Below are 18,191 nucleotides of genomic sequence, written 5' to 3' on the forward strand. Positions count from 1 at the left end.
GTGAATGAATGAATAAACTGTGTTCTATCAAATCAACGAATACTACTGAGCAATAAATAGGAACTACAATATCTCCAACAACATGGACAAATCTCAAAAAACATCACGCTACAGGAAAGAATGTGAACCAAAACACTACATACATATTTTAAGATGCCATTGATATGAAATCCTAGAAAAGGGAAAACTAGTGACAAAGAGCAGATCACAACGGTTGCTAGAGGTCAGAGGTGGAGAAAAGCAACTGACTGCATAGGAACATGAGGAAGCTTTTTGGGGTGATGGAAATGTTCTAGATGATAAATGTGGTGGTAGTTAAACAACTGTATACAACTGTCTGACTCGGAACCATGCATTTGAAATTGGAAATCTTTTTCTCTGTAAATTCTACCTAAATAAATAGAAAGACCTGGCTCTATTAAAATCCTACATGGAGTATCAGAGTGTGATTAAAAAAAAAAAAAAACTATGAGAGGATACTAGAGAATTTCTTAAGTCACTCTGGCAGATTTTTAGGATGTTCTATAAGTAGAGGCCAAGGAACAATGGTTAATAAAAGGTAGTCCTACAATCGTCCACGCAAAAAAATGTACATATACATTTCTACCTTCCCTCCTCCCAACTATTAATATCACTTCTAAACTACTTTATTTACAGAATTACTCTTTTTGATGAAGAAACTATCAAAAAGAAACATTAGGTACACAGTTTCAAAAAGGAAATATGAAAAAGTTCTAGAGATGGATGGTGATATTTACACAACAATGTGAATGTAATTAATGCCATAGGACTGTACACTTAAAAAGGGTTAAAATGGTAAATTTTACGTTATGTATATTTTACCACAATAAAAAATGTTTTTGAAAAATTAGAAAAAAAATAATTCTAAGAAAACTTACATAAATCTAGAAATCCACAAGAAAGTTACATTTTAAAACAGTTCCTTTTATTTAAATGGAAAAGACTGATCTCTTTCTCTGAACTGCACTCACAAAATCAAGCTTAAAAGTGGTTATTGGTATGGTGCTACTAGTTAAAGGAAACTGTGCTTACCAACGACTTTAGAGTTTATTTATAATGTTTAGGGCTCTACCAAAGTAGTTTCTGCTTCTAACAGTGAATAATTGAGTCATCTACAGTAGACAGGAAAAGCATCAGAAGACAAAGATCAGATCAGAGAGCTCAGATCCAAAATGGTTATTTGGTGGCCTAAATACATGTATTTTGTCATCTAAATTAATCTGCAAACAGACCTCAGCACAAATACTAAAAACATGCTAATAGAAGCCCTAAAGTAGCTGTGGCCTAAGGTTAAATAAGGTCACGCAAGAACTGCCAAAACAAACATCTAATTTCATGCTATTTGGGGAAAAGAGAAAGCCATCTGTGCAATTCATTGTGGATAAACTGCAGGATGATTGGGGCTAGAGATCTATCAAGTACAGTCGTTACGATTGTTGGTATTTATGCTATTAATTGATAAAATCAGAAAATTTTGGGATGTAACACCAAGAGATGGTAGAGATGTAGTAATCTACCTAAGGCTGGCAGGGCATTGTTATTGAAAAACAGCATTAATAGGACATTGGGAATCATTAAAAAAAAAAAAAAAAAAAAAAAAAAGCTCAAAGGCCGCATGCCTAGAACAAGGAAAGAATGAGTGTGTTTGAAGAAAGTTCTACGCACAATCTCGGGAATGAGTTCTGAGTTAAAGCCTCGATAAATTTTAGGAGGGCAATTTCAATCTCAGGTAGAGAATGAATTACTAGGAGCAGTGATGGTAGCAGCAGCAGTTGGTAGCAGTAAACTCTTACATAGTGCTTCCTATTTGTCGGACACAAGTTCTAAGCACTTTAGTTGTATTAACTTGTTTAATCCTTACAACAACATTGTGAGGCAGGTGAACCATTTTAGAGAGATGAAGAAATAGGTTCAGGGAGATTTGGTAACTTTCCCATTGTAACTCAGCTGGTAGGTGGCAGAGCCACCTCAGGGTGTCCTGCTCCATTTCCAGGGTTCTTGCTCTTAATCAGATTATTTTGCTTGTCTTTGGAAAATAACTGTGTTTTCCCGGGAACCAAGAAAGTTAAAAGGAATTGCTGTAATTGTACACTAGACTGGAGAGAAATATTTTTAAAAACTAGTAAGAAATGAAAAGTTTTCAACATTTATTAAATGCCCACCATGTGCCAGGCATTTTACATTTTAGCATAGTAGGCAACTGACTACACCAAAGTAAACAGAGTTATAGATCCCCAAATTTACCATTAACTCGTATTTTTAATAAAATTTACTAAATGATTTCTTTGATTTTAAAAGGCAAAGATATATCACAATAATCAAATGCAAAAAAAAAAAATTTGATTACACCTTCACAGGAATTCAATTCAGTTCTTTCAAAACCAAAAAACCAAAACATAAAACATTTATGTACCAGGCATGATGCTAGCTAGGCACGGGACATATAGAAGATGAATTTATTAAAAATTAAAGAAAATGGTCTCTTGTTCTCAAAAATCCTAGAATCTACAATAATCCTTTGTACTTATCCCCATTTTACACAGGAAGACACTGCTCAGGGGGATTAAATGATCTGTTTAGGGTCCAAGCTAAATAGCTGAGATAGGATTTGAACTCAAACCCGTCTCACTCTAAAACCTATATACACTTTTACTCTATAGCAAGCTAATAGTGTTTCTGAGTATAGGAACTAGAAAAAATTTTCAACTGACTTCATATAACAAGTACAGGGCACCTGGTCTCTGTTTACTATTTTAGAACTGTTTCATGTTAGTTGAGAACCTGAAAAGGGGAAGTGTGAATTCTAGACTAAATCTTGGGTTACAAACCTCACATAAATTGAGCATAGCACAAGTACATTGCAAGAGTCACTCATGTTGTAAAATAGTTGAATATTTTAAAATACATATTGCAGTAGACTGCAGATGGCTGTGACTCCACTGAAAAAATGGAGGGGGGTGTTAATTCCAGGAGTTTCCAGTCTTTGGAATTGAAATCCTTCTCTTTTAGATCTTGTAGGCAGGTGGGTATAGAAAGTTACCCAGTTAGGGTCCAATAAATAGGAATTGGACCAGGAAGTCCTCTGAGGGCTGCCCTTGGTACCTGCTCTGTCAGAAACCCATTTCTATAGTAGGAAAAAATGTACTGATCTAACTTTCAGCTGTTTACCTAATAAGGAACAAGATGTTAAAGATACCGTGCTTTACAAAGAGACAACCCTATTCAGAGTGAGATGTATTGAATTAATCCAGCTGTATACCGCTGTATTCAACTTTGGAACGAAAAGTATGCATTTATGACAGGGCTTAGGTTTGAGGGTGTATCCTGGACCCACTTGGCCGCCTCAAAACTACTAGCTTAGATTTGTTAAATTATGATTTGCCCAAACTGAATTAACCAGGGATAAATGATTTTGAAAGAAATGTTACGGGAATGGCTGAGTCTTGAGAAATGAATTCAAAACTGTGTTTTCAACATGGTTAAAAATACCCGAAACTTCATCACCATCATGTCCTAAAAACATTTAAGAACTCAGTATGTACTCTTAAAAACTGTACAGTATAAAAGGGAATAAGAATTATCAAATATAAGGCATGTTTAAAAAATACAAAAATGCATAAAAGCATATGTACTTACATGTTCATAAAGATAATGTTAATATATAAAGATTTTGGGGTAATAGAAAAATGGACTCAGAATCAGTTGAAAACTTCTTAAAGCAGAATCAATTAAAGTTAGTTCTCTGCCAAACTTTTCCCAACTACATTTTATAGGCCTTAATCATAAAAGAAGATCTGCTGACATAACAAGGCATAAGAAGTAATTCTCAGAATAATTTGATTGAACTCTTCAAAATTACACAAATTTACATGTAAAATTATGTTTTGAACTCTAAAATTTGCTGGCTAGTTATCTTTTAAAAATTATTATCCCTATGTTTTTGCAGTTTAAGATCATCTGATTGAGTGGCAAGAGGTGGCCAGGGCAGGGGAGCAGCTACAGATGTCCTTCCCCACCTCCTACCCCTGTACTATGGGGGGATTAAATTTTTAATTGTGGTTCAAAACACGTAACAGAAGATTTACCATTTTTAAGTGTAAGTTTAGCAGCGTTAAGTATATTCACCATTGTGCAACAGGTCTCCAGAACTTTTTCATCTTGTAAAACTGAACTTGCTACTTCATCTCAAGTGAGCACTAAGACATTTTAAAACAACATGGATCAGCATATCTAGAAAGCAAAATATATTCAAATCAAGGCATACTATGAGGATATAATTTGGACAGAAACTAGGGGACAGTTTGCCTCTCTTAAGCAATTGTTTTCTTCAGACTGAATAAAGTAATTTTGTAAATAGGTTTTTTTTAAAGTAAGAGAATCATTTTCCTTAAGGCCAGAGAGAACATCTTATTCATGTTTACATCCATCCACCTTAACTATATATTTAATAAACACTGTTGATAGCATCAAAGGAAACTATTTATATACAAAGTTTCATAATCTAATTCAATTTATTCTTACCTATTCGATAAATTGGTTCTCTAAGAACCACTATCAGGAATGCTCTGTTAGCCTATGTTTGTACTATTTTTTAAAAACTTCCTTTAAAAAAATTAAGAACAATTTTTTAAAGGAAATAAAATTTATTAATTCAGGTTTTAAAATTCCCAGTTGACTGTGCTCACATAATAATCAGCTCTCATAAATGGTATATAAAGATAAGCTTTCTACTTACCATGTAGTTACCATAAGCATGATCAAACATTTCCAGTACTTGATTCCTAATTTTAAAAGAGCAGAAATAGGAAAAAGTTAAGTATATTCTATTTACTGTCTTTCAAAAAGTTAATGTTCCTTCATAAACATATACCAATAAAAAACAAAAGAAAAATTTAGTTAGGAAGCAACATAAACAGGGTCAGGAAACACACCCATGTTAGTAGACAAGCTTTCATGAATCACGCAAGGATGGGCCAAACTTTTCCTATTCTAGCAATTTATGTAAAAGTCATCTTATAATCTTTCCTAAGAAAACTGCTGAATGATACATGCCATGCAGAGAGAAGAAAATCTGATGATGAAAAACAATTACCTCTTAACAAAATTATTTAACATAAATGTCTTGAAAGGGGAAAATACTGAAGAGACCCAAAAGAAATAATTGTTACCATTTATTGCTTATACTATACATTCTACCAAAAGAAAGGGGTTGGTGTGTGTATTGCTATGAAATAACGATACTCTATGAAGCCTCTGCCTTTCCCCTTAAACTGAATAAGATCACTAATGCTTAGTTTAACACATTTCTGTTAATATGTGTGTCACATTTCCAAAAGATACATTTTATGATTTTATGATGTACCTTTGGCTCCTTTAAAAAACTGTCAAAAGTCGAATAAACAATATTCACCCCTGATATAAGAAAACTAATCCTCAAAAAGAGATCTGTGTATTTTGGCTGTTTCTCAAAATCCCCAAAATGACTGTATAAAATGGAAATTTCTGATCCCCACACCAGATTTACTAAGTCAAAATCTGCAAGGTTGGGACCAAGGAATCAGTCTTTCAATTAAACACTCTCAAATTGGAGGAGTGAGGGTTATAGGAAAAACTACAAAAAATGTTATGGCTAGGCAAGGCCAAGTCTCTCAATAATTAGCAAAAGAAAAACATTTTAATAATCTTTTATTAATTCTTACTCTTATTCCCAAAGTTCCAATCACTAATGGCAAGAATTGAAGAGAATATTAAAGAAAATGGCTGGATATATTTTTACTTTACCTCCTGTTATATTGCAATTATCATTTTAAAAATTATAATCGTGGATGATGAAATACTGGTAATAATATAGCCAGCAGACAGAAAAGGACTAATTTCCAGATCCTGGCTATAATAACCAGCAGAATCAAGTACACTCAAACTTGTGAACTGAACAAGCTAAGTCCTGACAACTTTTTATAAATAATAATCATTTAAAAACACCTAATCATTAACAAGGTGATAAGTCACTTTGCTAAAACACTAGTTCTTTATATATTTACATGTATGATAGAATATGGATCAAGTTATCTCAGATAATTACTGAGTATCTCAAAAAATCCTTCTAGACTTTTTTTATTATATTGCAGGTGATAAAGAGCTCTCAAATTAGCTAATAAACGAACAAAAAAAAAGGAGCTAAATTTTCCCTTCAAGCACTGATATCAATAAATGGAATATGGAAATTCTTTTTTCCTTCCCCTGAAATAGAATTAATACAAAATTATTGTCAAGAAGTAAATTTCTGTAACTGGTAATAGTAGTGCCTAGACACGTGTATTACAGGTAACATAAGCTTTAACTTGTTAACCCAACTTTGCAAGCATTCAAGCTTCAAGACTACGAATAAATCACGACTGCAAACAAGAAGGACACATTATTTTCCAATCCTTACATTTATGCAGCACATGATCATCAAATTTCACAACATATACTTCAAAGTGGAGGTATTTAATATCCAGTTGAGCTCTCTCACTTTCTTAATTACACATATAAGTCCTAACACTCATTTAAATACAGAATGGTAGAATAATTACTATATCATACAGAGATTTTTTTTCTATAAGGTTTTATATCTATTCAACAACTGGATAAAAATGTATTGGAAATTAGATCTATAAATCAGCTTTTTCTAAAGTTACATTGCTTACCAACATGCTACAGAAATTGAACTGTTTTATAGTTCATTTTTTAAGTAAAAACATTAACAACTTTTGTAACATTTAAAACACAAAAACAAAAAGTGAATTCCAGGAAGTATAAGACTACATATAACCAGGTAAATAATTCCATAAACTATAAACTGCAAGCAACCAAGCAACTGCTTACTACTCATGATAATTTCAGCCTTTATCATCAGTTTAGTTTGTGGGGGGGTAGGGAAAGGGATAGGCATTTTCTGTTTTTTATCATAAATCATTATTTGGATTTTCAAAAAAAAAAATTGTACAGGTAAACCTAATAAATCATAGTTCCGTTTCCTGAAAATTACCGGATGAGAAAGCAGTCAAGCAATGTGTACTTGTGGTTTGTAGACTCTTATTCTACTCTTACCCTAGAGTAAGGCAATCTAAATTAACAAGCCTAAATAACTGTAACTTCACTTTCATAAATGATCTCAAAATTTGAGCTGAAATCTCAAGCCAATTTGGTTGGAGCTCTACAGTTAAAAATTTATTTTGGTCAAAAATGAGTTATCCAATGACTTTTCTTCAAATAAAAATTTTTAACAAAAAAAGGAGAAAGGGGAGTCGTGGTCAAATAAAAATACTTGCTGTCCTTAACAGACTTGAAGCTTCTCTCTCCAAGTCTTATGGAAGTGTAGCAGAGTGGAGTGATCATGGGCTCTGAAGTCATACAGACCCAGGTTTGAATACTGGCTCCACCATTTACTTAGCTCTGTAACTTTGAACAAGTCAACCTTGAGTCTCAATTTCCTCATCTGCAAAATGGGGATCGCATCCACCTCATTAAGAAATAGAGAGGATTACAGAGATAGTATATGTAAACTGCCTGGCACAGAATAGGCTATTCAGTAAAGCAGCTATCAGGGATACATTAAATTCACAAAGAGAAAATTTAAGACACTTATTAGAGTTTACCGGTAATTTTGTTTTCATACTGACACTTTAAATTTTCCAACAAGTGTCTTTTATTGCTATTTTATTTAAAAACGAATACAAGACTCTTGCAACAGTTTAAACAATATGGAAGTCTGTATATATCGATAAAATAAAACCTGATGGTTTTACCTCACCTCCATTGTAACTCCAGGAGGTAGTCATCTTTCCATGTTTTTCTGAGCTTAAACAATTTCTTCTCCGTTTTTTTGTTTTTTTTTTTAAACATGGGATGGTACTACAGATAGTATTCTACAGCTTACATCTTTTTGGCCTTGGGAGTATATTCTGGGTAGCCTTCCGATGACCTAACTCCTCCTTAATATATGAATATTATTCCATAATATGGACATTCCAAGGAACAGCTCTGTTCTTTCAAAATGCACATCCTTGTACACCTATCTCTACTTTAATAGTGCTTTTATTTCTGTAGGATAGATTCCCTGAGATGGGATTAATGAATCAAAGAATACATACAATTTAAATTTTAGGAGACTGTCAATAAATTACAGCAATTTACACTCCCACCAAGTTTCTTCTCACACCTCAACTATCCAGTCAGTACTCCATCCATGTATTGTGTTTTGTATTTACCAGCCTGACGGCAAAAAACCCAGCTATTTCATTGTTTTAGTCTGCATCTCTCACATTTATGAGGTTGAGTAACTTCATGTTTATTGACCATTTGCATTTCCTCTTGTGTGAATTAACTCTTCATGCCCTTTGCCCATTTTCTACTGGTTCTTGGCTTTTTCCTTATTCATTTGTGGGACCTGGTGTGTATTAGGAACACTCACTCTAAATTAAATGCTGTACATATAACTGATGATTTTATGACTTTCAAGACTGATAAAACTACTTTGAGTAAAGTGAATAGGTATATTTAATTGGGGCTTTTGAATACTACCATCAAATACTGTTCTACTATGAAAATGCAGTGCAAGAAAGCACTGCAAGGAAATGGTAAAATGTGTAAAGTTCAAGTTCCAATGAACGCCCCCTATTCCGTAACAGGTGTAAACATGATTTCCTTAACTGCTGTGAGATCAGCAACATTTCCCACCTGGGAGCTCACTTGTGCAAGAAATCTAACCACGTCTCTGATTAGAGGCAACCTCATAACTCTCGAGCGCAGGGAAACGGGCTGTAGCCCCCTTCACGGGCCAGTGACATGGCAGCCGCGTTGACACACCGCGGCTGGCCTTAAGGAGCCTGCACGTGTTACAGACAGCCCGAGCGACACCCCGACAGTCCCGCGAGGTCGCATCGCGGGCGGCGACCCCCACTTTCCCGGACCCTGTCAACCCCGCCAGGGTTCTCTCGAGGCAACAGCCGTCCCAATCGCGACCGGAGAGGCCACTGGGCGCCCGGGTCGCAATGACAGGCACCTCGCCCGTGGTCAGCCTCACGAGGAAACCCACCCCAGGCTTCCAAGCACCCTTACCCAAGCTTCTGTTTCTCCTCCCTACTCATAGGCGAGGCCCCCGCCGTCCACACGGACGTGGCCGACACCAGGCAGAGCGCGGCCGTCGCCGCCACCAGGCTCCATGGCGCTCGCTGGGGGACCGAGGACCCAAAGCCCCGGCCGCCTCCGGCTTCGCTCATGGCCCCGCGGTTCCGCGCACGCGCAGCTGCTACGCCTGGCCGGTGGGACACATTGCCGGACGCCGGTGGCAAAGGGGCTGCGAGCCGTGCCGAGGCCGGGATGCGGAGGAACGCGAGCGGCCGCCGTCGCCGAGCTGCTTCCCGAAGCCACCGAGCCGGTCCCTAGCGCCAGCGCTGCCACCGCCCTCAGCTCTCAGCAGCCCGGAGCGCCTCCCCCAGCTTTCCGGTGTCGTAGTCTAGGAAACCACCTCCCCCAACGCTACTTCCGGGTAGGGCCCAAGACGCTGAGCCTCAGGACCAATGGGGGCCGGATCGGAGAGGGGCTGGCCCGGGGGACAGGAGAGGGCATTGGCCGGGAGAAGTGAGACGTGGACAAAAGGCGGGACCGGGGAGGGACCTTTCGCCTCGGCCATCCTCCGACCCGTGAACTTGAGGCCTGAAAACTACCACTCCCAGCGTGCACTGCTTCCTCCGCGGCTCTCTCGCAATCCGACTCCACCGGGCTAAATTTCCACGCTGGGTGGGCGCGCTACACCCTGTGACGTGTGGTCCTCCGAGAGGCACGGGCGGTTCCTGCGATCCCTCCTCCCCCGGCTCCCTGCAGCCAGCCGCCCCACTGCGTGGGCTGCCGAGTCCCGGAGAACCCGTCAGCTCTTTATCCCTCTTCCTGCGTTTGCGTTTCGCTGAGGGCTGGCAGGATGAGGCTCAGACAGCCTCAGGTCAGTGCTGCACGCCTTAGGGAAAAGTAGTCCTATTGGAGTAGTCTTCTACCTTCAGGGAGATTTCAGTACTGTAACAGCAAAAATGAATAGAGCCTTTGACGGCAATGTGCTGAGAGTTTTACTTGCATTCTCTAATGCACTCTTCTCAACTCTTAATAGGTGAGTACCACCGCCCCCATTTTGCAAACGAGAAAACCGAGGCCAGAGAAGTTAGGTAATGAGCCTCGTCACACTGCTGGGTTAGATTCCAACCAGCCTCTGTGACTTGGAAGCCCTTGCATGTAATCACAAGAGTGAAGGAGGGCACGGGGGGCCTCGTACTTGATTAATAATAGTCATCTAGGGCTTCCCTGGTGGCGCAGTGGTTGAGAATCTGCCTGCCAGTGCAGGGGACACGGGTTCGAGCCCTGATCTGGGAAGATCCCACATGCCACGGAGCAACTAGGCCCGTGAGCCACAACTACTGAGCCTGCGCGTCTGGAGCCTGTGCTCCGCAACAAGAGAGGCCGCCATACTGAGAGGCCCGCGCACCGCGATGAAGAGTGGCCCCCGCTTGCCGCAACTAGAGAAAGCCCTCGCACAGAAACAAAGACCCAACACGGCCAAAAATAAATAAATTAATTAATAATTAAAAAAAAAAGAGTTAAGCTCCAAGTCACCCTTTGATGATATTTAAAAAAATAATAATAATAATAATAGTCATCTAGAAAGCTCAATGTAAGGAAACTAGTGTGAGCTGCAAAGAAAGTTTAATGAAAATTGGAACTTGCAATTAATTTTGAGGGCCGAGGCAAAATGAGGAGTAAAATCCTCTTGAAAAACCACACTGTTTTTCTTGTGGGATAATTCAGTAGGTAGGTGCGGAGTTTAGGAGCTTGGGCGTGACCTCTGTGAACACAGGAAATCGCTTACTCTTACCCTCAGCAGCTCAGCTGTTCTTCCTTGATTTCTATCATCTTACATCCTCTGCTTCCCTCTCAGACCGACCATTCAGGTGACACCAATGAGTCCTCTGCCTTCATTACCCCTCTCTGTCTTAAATTTTTAAGGTTTTCTTTTTGTCGGTTTTCTCTTTGTACTCTATTCCTTGGTGACTTCTTCCACTCATGGATTCAACCATCATATCCCTGTTGTTGATTTCTAACTCAGTATCTGTCCTGATCTCCAGACCCACATTTCCACCTCCCCAATAGAAATTCCCTTCTGTCTGGCCCAAGGGTAAGCTCAAATGTAATAATGTTAGATGGCTCAATATGTCAGAATCATCTTCAACTCATCCTCCTCCTTCACAGTCTATGCCCAATCACTTGACAATTACATAGCTTCTACTTCTGCTATCACTACTTCTTTCTACTCCTGCTTCTGCTCAGTTCAAGCCTCCATTACCTCTTTCCTGAACCATCACAATGGCCTCCTAAATTATCTCCTTGCCACCCTAACGTTTCTCTACATTGCTACCAGAGTTGGCATTCAAGGACATCTACAAATCCTCTGAAAACGTTATCTCCCTTCTACCCCTGCCCTGCACTCAAGTCCTATGAGAAAACTAACAGATTCTCATACTGTATCCTTTCTATGCCTTTGCTGTTACCATCCCCTCTGCTGTCCCACCATCTTTGTCTGTAGAATACTCACTACCCATTAAGTGTGGGCTCAGATTCCACCTCCACAAAATCCTTCCAAAACCTTCCAGCCATTAGACATCATCCTCCCATTGTATTCTGTGTCCTTATTATTGTGTTTTTCACAGTCAGGCATGTCCACTAGATTGTGACTGCATGGAGGGTATTGACTTTAGCTTATTTATATGTATGTTCCAAAACTCAGCACTGTGCCTCTCATATTACAGATGCTCAATAAATGTTGGGTATACTTATCTGTTTCCTTATCCCTTCAGTTTCCATATCTATAAAGTGGGAATAATAGTTTTTATCTACTTACATGGAGGCTGTGAAAACACAGGAGGTCATTTCTGTACAATATTTAATTTTATCCTTTGTACAGACCTGCAACCCTATGTTGGTTCCATCCTGGATCCTCTTTGGCAGCTTTAATGATGAAGTTAGCTAAGTAAATAATACCTGTGAATTGTTCTTGGCTCTGGCACAGAGAACATGGCAAGCTAAAGGTCAACACGAATCATTCAGAATTTGAAAACTAGGAACAAAGAAAATAGAAAAACAGTCAGCGACCTTCAGTTATATTGAAATGTGGTCAATTATTTGTAGTGAATTATTGTCAATAACTCAATTTTCTTTGCCTTCCTGACGTTCCAATCCTTTATAAGAAGTCAGTATTGACTAGTAACTGTCACTGAGAAAAAATGTTCTCAAAAAGAAAAAGTACTGGCTTTTAATGTGTAGCATTTTCTGGGGTTTTTTTCCCTTGGCTTATTTGTTTTTAAGCTAACACTGCATTTTAAAGGTGTATAATGAGAACACAGAACATATTCTTTGTTGACTTGCTAAATAATAAGCATCTTTCTCTCTTACTGAAATTCAATTTCTAGCCAATGGTTGAGTCCATTTTTCACTAATCTCTGCAAAACCATAAGGATAAAAGCTGTGACCTAAAAAGCATTGCAAGTTAACGTATCTAAAGTGGAGCCCATGGAAGTGAAATAAAAATATATTCACAAAGTGCATTTCAGAAAAGAACCCATTTAAACCCCTTATTGGAAATAATAGAAATTCTTAGCTAACTGGCAATTTGTGAACACCAGGAAAGTTTGACATTCATTATTTCAAAACTTACACACAGTATTTTAGAACTTATATACTTAGTGATAAAATGCATATAGGAAGCACAACCTTCCGAGACTGAACCAGGAAGAAATAGAAAATATAAACAGACCGATCACAAGCACTGAAATTGAAACTGTGATTAAAAATCTTCCAACAAACAAAAGCCCAGGACCAGATGGCTTCACAGGTGAATTCTATCAAACATTTAGAGAAGAGCTAACACCTATCCTTCTCAAACTCCTCCAAAATATAGCACAGGGAGAGACACTCCCAAACTCATTCTACAAGGCCACCATCACCCTGATACCAAAATCAAAGATGTCACAAAAAAAGAAAACTATAGGCCAATATCTCTGATGATCATAGATGCAAAAATCCTCAACAAAATACTAGCAAACAGAATCCAACAGCACATTAAAAGGATCATACACCATGATCAAGTGGGGTTTATCCCAGGAATGCAAGGATTCATCAATGTATGCAAATCAATCAATGTGATACACCATATTAACAAATTGAAGGATAAAAACCATTTGATCATCTCAATAGATGCAGAAAAAGCTTTTGACAAAATTCAATACCCGTTTATGATAAAAACTCTCCAGAAAGTAGCCATAGAGGGAACCTACCTCAACATAATAAAGGCCATATGTGACAAACCCACAGCCAACATCATTCTCAACGGTGAAAAACCATTTCCACTAACATCAGGAACAAGACAAGGTTGCCCACTCTCACCACTATTATCCAACATAGTTTTGGAAGTTTTAGCCATGGCAATCAGAGAAGAAAAAGAAATTAAAAATCCAAATTGGAAAAGAAGAAGTAAAAGAAGTAAAAGAAGTAAAACTGTCATTGTTTGCAGATGACAAGATACTATACATAGAGAATCCTAAAGATGCTACCAGAAAACTACTAGAGCTAATCAATGAATGTGGTAGAGTAGCAGGATACAAAATTAATGCACAGAAATCTCTTGCATTTCTATACACTAATGATGAAAAATCTGAAAGAGAAATTAAGGAAACACTCCCATTTACCATTGCAACAAACCTACCTAAGGAGACAAAAGGCCTGTATGCAGAAAACTATGAGACACTGATGAAAGAAATTAAAGAAGATACAAACAGATGGAGAGATATGCCATGTTCTTGGATGGGAAGAATCAGCATTGTGAAAATGACCATACTACCCAAAGCAATCTACAGATTCAATGCAATCCCTATCAAACTACCACTGGCATTTTTCACAGAACTAGAACAAAAAATTTCACAATTTGTATGGAGACACAAAAGACCCCGAATAGCCAAAGCAGTCTTGAGGGGAAAAAAAACGGAGCTGGAGGAATCAGACTCCCTGACTTCAGACTATACTACAAAGCTACAGTAGTCAAGACAGTATGGTACTGGCACAAAAACAGAAATATAGGTCAATGGAACAGGATAGAAAGCCCAGAGATAAATCCACACATATATGGTCACCTTATCTTTGATAAAGGATGGAGAAAATGGAGAAAAGACTGTCTCTTCAATAAGTGGTGCTGGGAAAACTGGACAGCTACATGTAAAAGAATGAAATTAGAACACTCCCTAACACCATACAGAAAAATAAACTCCAAATGGATTAAAGACCTAAATGTAAGGCCAGACACTATAAAACTCTAAGAGGAAAACATAGGCAGAACACCCTATGACATAAATCACAGCAAGATCCTTTTTGACCCACCTCCTAGAGAAATGGAAATAAAAATAAATAAATGGGACCTAATGAAACTTAAAAGCTTTTGCACAGCAAAGGAAACCATGAAAAAGACAAACCTCAGAATGAGAGAAAATATTTGCAAATGAAGCAACTGACAAAGGATTAACCTCCAAAATATACAAGCAGCTCATGCAGCTCAATATCAAAAAAACAACCCAATCCAAAAATGGGCAGAAGGCCTAAATAGACATTTCTCCAAAGAAGCTATACAGATTGCCAACAAACACATGAAAAGATGCTCAACATCACTAATCATTAGAGAAATGCAAATGAAAACTACAATGAGGTATCACCTCACACCGGTCAGAATGGTCATCATCAGAAAATCTACAAACAATAAATGCTGGAGAGGGTGTGGAGAAAAGGGAACACTCTTGCACTGTTGGTGGGAATATAAGTTGATGCAGCCACTATGAAGAACAGTATAGAGGTTCCTTAAAAAACTTAAAATAGAACTACCATATGACCCAGCAATCCCACTACTGGGCATATACCCTGAGAAAACCAGAATTCAAAAAGAGTCATGTACCACAATGTTCATTGCAGCACTGTTTACAATAGCCAGGACATGGAAGCCAGCTAAGTGTCCATCGACAGATGAATGGATAAAGAAGATGTGGCACATATATACAATGGGATATTACTCAGCCATAAAAATAAATGAAATTGAGTTATTTGTAGTGAGGTGAATGGGCATAGAGTCTGTCATACAGAGTGAAGTAAGTCAGAAAGAGAAAAACAAATACCGCATGCTAACACATATATATGGAATCTAAAAAAAAAATGATTCTTATGAACGTAGGGGCAGGACAGGAGTAAAGACACAGACATAGAGAATGGACTTGAGGACACAGGGAGGTGGAAGGGTAAGCTGGGATGAAGTGAGAGAGTGGCATGGACATATATACACTACCAAATGTAAAATAGGTAGCTAGTGGGAAGCAGCTGCATGGCACAGGGAGATCAGCTTGGTGCTTTGCAACCACTTAAAGGGGTGGGATAGAGAGGGTGGGAGGGAGATGCAAGAGGGTGGGGATATGGGGATATACGTATGCATATAGCTGATTCACTTTGTTGTACAGCAGAAACTAAACATTGTAAAGCAATTATACCCCAATAAAGATGTTTAAAAAAATGCGTATAAGAGTTAAACGAGAGACTTTGGTGTGTTATACAGGGGGAAAAACACTGGTGGAAAGCATTAAAGAGAATAGGGATAAGGACTTTTAAAGACTATGGAAGATATTTTAGATGCATTAAGCCCATTAAAAATGGTAAGAAATAAGAGCCATTTATAAAATGCCCTTTAACTGGATAAGAGTTTGTTTGCACAGCCTTGCAGCTTATGTAAATATGTATGCTCACCTGGTGTTCTCTTTACTTGCTTGCGTGGATGAATCAGGAAGTAGGGAGGGGTTGGCGCCCTGGTTAGAATCATATGGATTCACAAACATAAAGGAGAGTCTCCACTTTAATATTATGGCTGAGAAATTGTCCCAGGAGGCTGCGACCAGTTGTGTGAGACTGACCTATAGCAGCAGGTCCTAAATGACTTGAATTCTTTAGTATGACAGATCTAATTACTCCTAAAACTCTTAAGTGTAGAATTTGGGAATGGTGATTTTGTCATTCTTCAAATTGCTTTTCCTGTTATTTGAGAATGTATGGAATTTACAGAACATTTTTCTTCCTGAGAACTCAGTCTTGCAAACATTAAATAAATAAAGACAGTACTTATTCTACATTTACAGCCAAAGAGTACTTCATGAAAAAGGTACTCAGTGAATGTTGTGGACTGACTCCATTATTGGCTCTCTGACTGAGGTTTCTAAATTCCAAGAAAGAGAATGGGAAATTTGAATGATTCACTACCCCCAGAGATGTCCCCAGGGCTTTTTCCGCCTCAGTCAGAGTTGAAGATCTTCCACATTGCTTCAGCTTCAGATTATTATCTCGCTTCTCTCAGTGGCACATGCACCAGCTCTCTCAGGCAAGAGGTTTTTCTCCTATGGCATGTTTAAGGTTGATCTCACCCTTGTGCTTGGGTGTCTCATTCAGTAGCCATTTTTCATGTACTTCATGTATCAGAAACAACTCCAAGTCACATGGCTCTTCACAAGCAAGTGCATCTTGCCTCTGGCCCCTCTCCTAAGTCCACATTTTGTACTACCAATTCAGTTTCTACTTCACGTGTTAGTCTGGCCACAAGGCTTTAAGTCAGCACCATTCAACAACATTCTGCACAGCTTGCATTGGTAGCTTAATGGAGACTCTGAGCCAGCTCTGCTGCTTATTAGCCATGTTATCGTATGCAAATTACACAACTTTTTGTGCCTTAGTTTCCTTATTTGTAAAATGGGAATAATAGTACCTACCCCAGCATTTTTTAGGAGGATTTAACTGTTTAATTGTTGTAATACTTTCATTATCGGGGTGTTGTGAAGATGTTAAGATGATGTGTGTAAAATATTTAGCACAGTTTGAAAGAGCTCAATAAATAATAGCTATTGATATTCTCATTATTATGGAGTAGAAAATTTGCCATTTTGAGAGTAGGATTCAAGGGTGCAAATGAACTATTCTTAGTCTACTGCTGAAGATTAATGGACTTTGTAATTTTAAAAAATTTTTATTTTATATTGGAGTATAGTTGATTTACAATGTTGTATTAGTTTCAGGTGTACAGCAAAGTGATTCAGTTATACATATACACGTATCTATTCTTTTTCAGATTCTTTTCCATTATAGGTTATTACAGAGTATTGAGTAGAGTTCCCTGTGCTATGCAGTAGGTCCTTGTTGATTATGTATTTTATATATAGTAGTGTGTATATGTTAATCCCAAACTCCTAATTTATCCCTCACCTCCACCTTTCCCCTTTGGTAACCATAAGTTTGTTTTCTAATGGACTCTATTATTATTTATAGAACTAGCTCTTGAACAAATATCTTCAGAGCTTTCCTATCCCATCTTTGGGGGCTTAAACTCAATTTTAGCACCCTCTTTGGGGTCCCAGGGCACCGCATTCTAATGTCTAATTTTTTTCTGGTTTTTCTCCATGTCCCCTCACGTCACTTCCCTTTCCTTCCTATTCCTCCTCTTCATCTGACATGGATGTGTGTGTCACACACACACACACACACACACACACACACAGACACACACACACATTTGCTTTGTGCCCACTGCTGAGCATTGAACTTCAAATCACATGGCTTGAGTTCTCGACCTGGATCTGCCATTTACCATTCTATGCAAGTAAGTTTCTCTAAGACTCAGTTTTTTGTTTTGTTTTGTTTTTTCATTCCATACGGCCAACAGAGATAGGCTGAAGTTCTAGCTGTGGAATCACATTAGTGATCAGTGGTTAAGAAGGGGCAAATAACTTGCAAAAAATTTAACTATGCAAAACTGCTGGCTTATTTTTGGTACATAGTGATAGCAACCAAAATACAGGAATCAGGATTTTGACAACCTGTTTGTTTGATCCGACAACCTCATAACCAGTTTATAATTAAACCAAGTCTTAGGCCAGTTTCTGTCATACAGACGTTTGTTAAACATTTGTTTAGCAAGCAGAGACAAGTTAACATATACCACCTGTTCTGTGAGTCTGATGAAATGCCAGGTCTTGGTCCTTTTGGATTCTGTAATCATGACCTTGCATGAAAGATTCCCT

At 38.2% G+C, this 18,191-nt stretch overlaps 1 protein-coding gene across 3 annotated transcripts in view; it reads right to left on the minus strand.

Annotated features, from left to right (window-relative positions):
- The window catches only part of EDEM3 (ER degradation enhancing alpha-mannosidase like protein 3), an 83,508-nt gene extending 74,015 nt beyond the window's left edge, over positions 1 to 9,493 (minus strand). For all 3 annotated transcript variants that reach the window (XM_059937770.1, XM_059937765.1, XM_059937790.1), the window contains exons 1-2: positions 9,124 to 9,493; positions 4,757 to 4,802 (exon numbers count right to left, since the gene is read on the minus strand). In XM_059937770.1, the coding sequence (XP_059793753.1) occupies positions 4,757 to 4,802; positions 9,124 to 9,284 (207 nt within the window). In that variant the 5' untranslated portion in view covers positions 9,285 to 9,493. The remainder of the gene's footprint in view (positions 1 to 4,756; positions 4,803 to 9,123) is intronic.
- Positions 9,494 to 18,191: the final 8,698 nt, after the last annotated feature.

This window comes from Balaenoptera ricei, chromosome 1 (assembly GCF_028023285.1).
Source record: "Balaenoptera ricei isolate mBalRic1 chromosome 1, mBalRic1.hap2, whole genome shotgun sequence".
Taxonomy (NCBI): domain Eukaryota; kingdom Metazoa; phylum Chordata; class Mammalia; order Artiodactyla; family Balaenopteridae; genus Balaenoptera; species Balaenoptera ricei.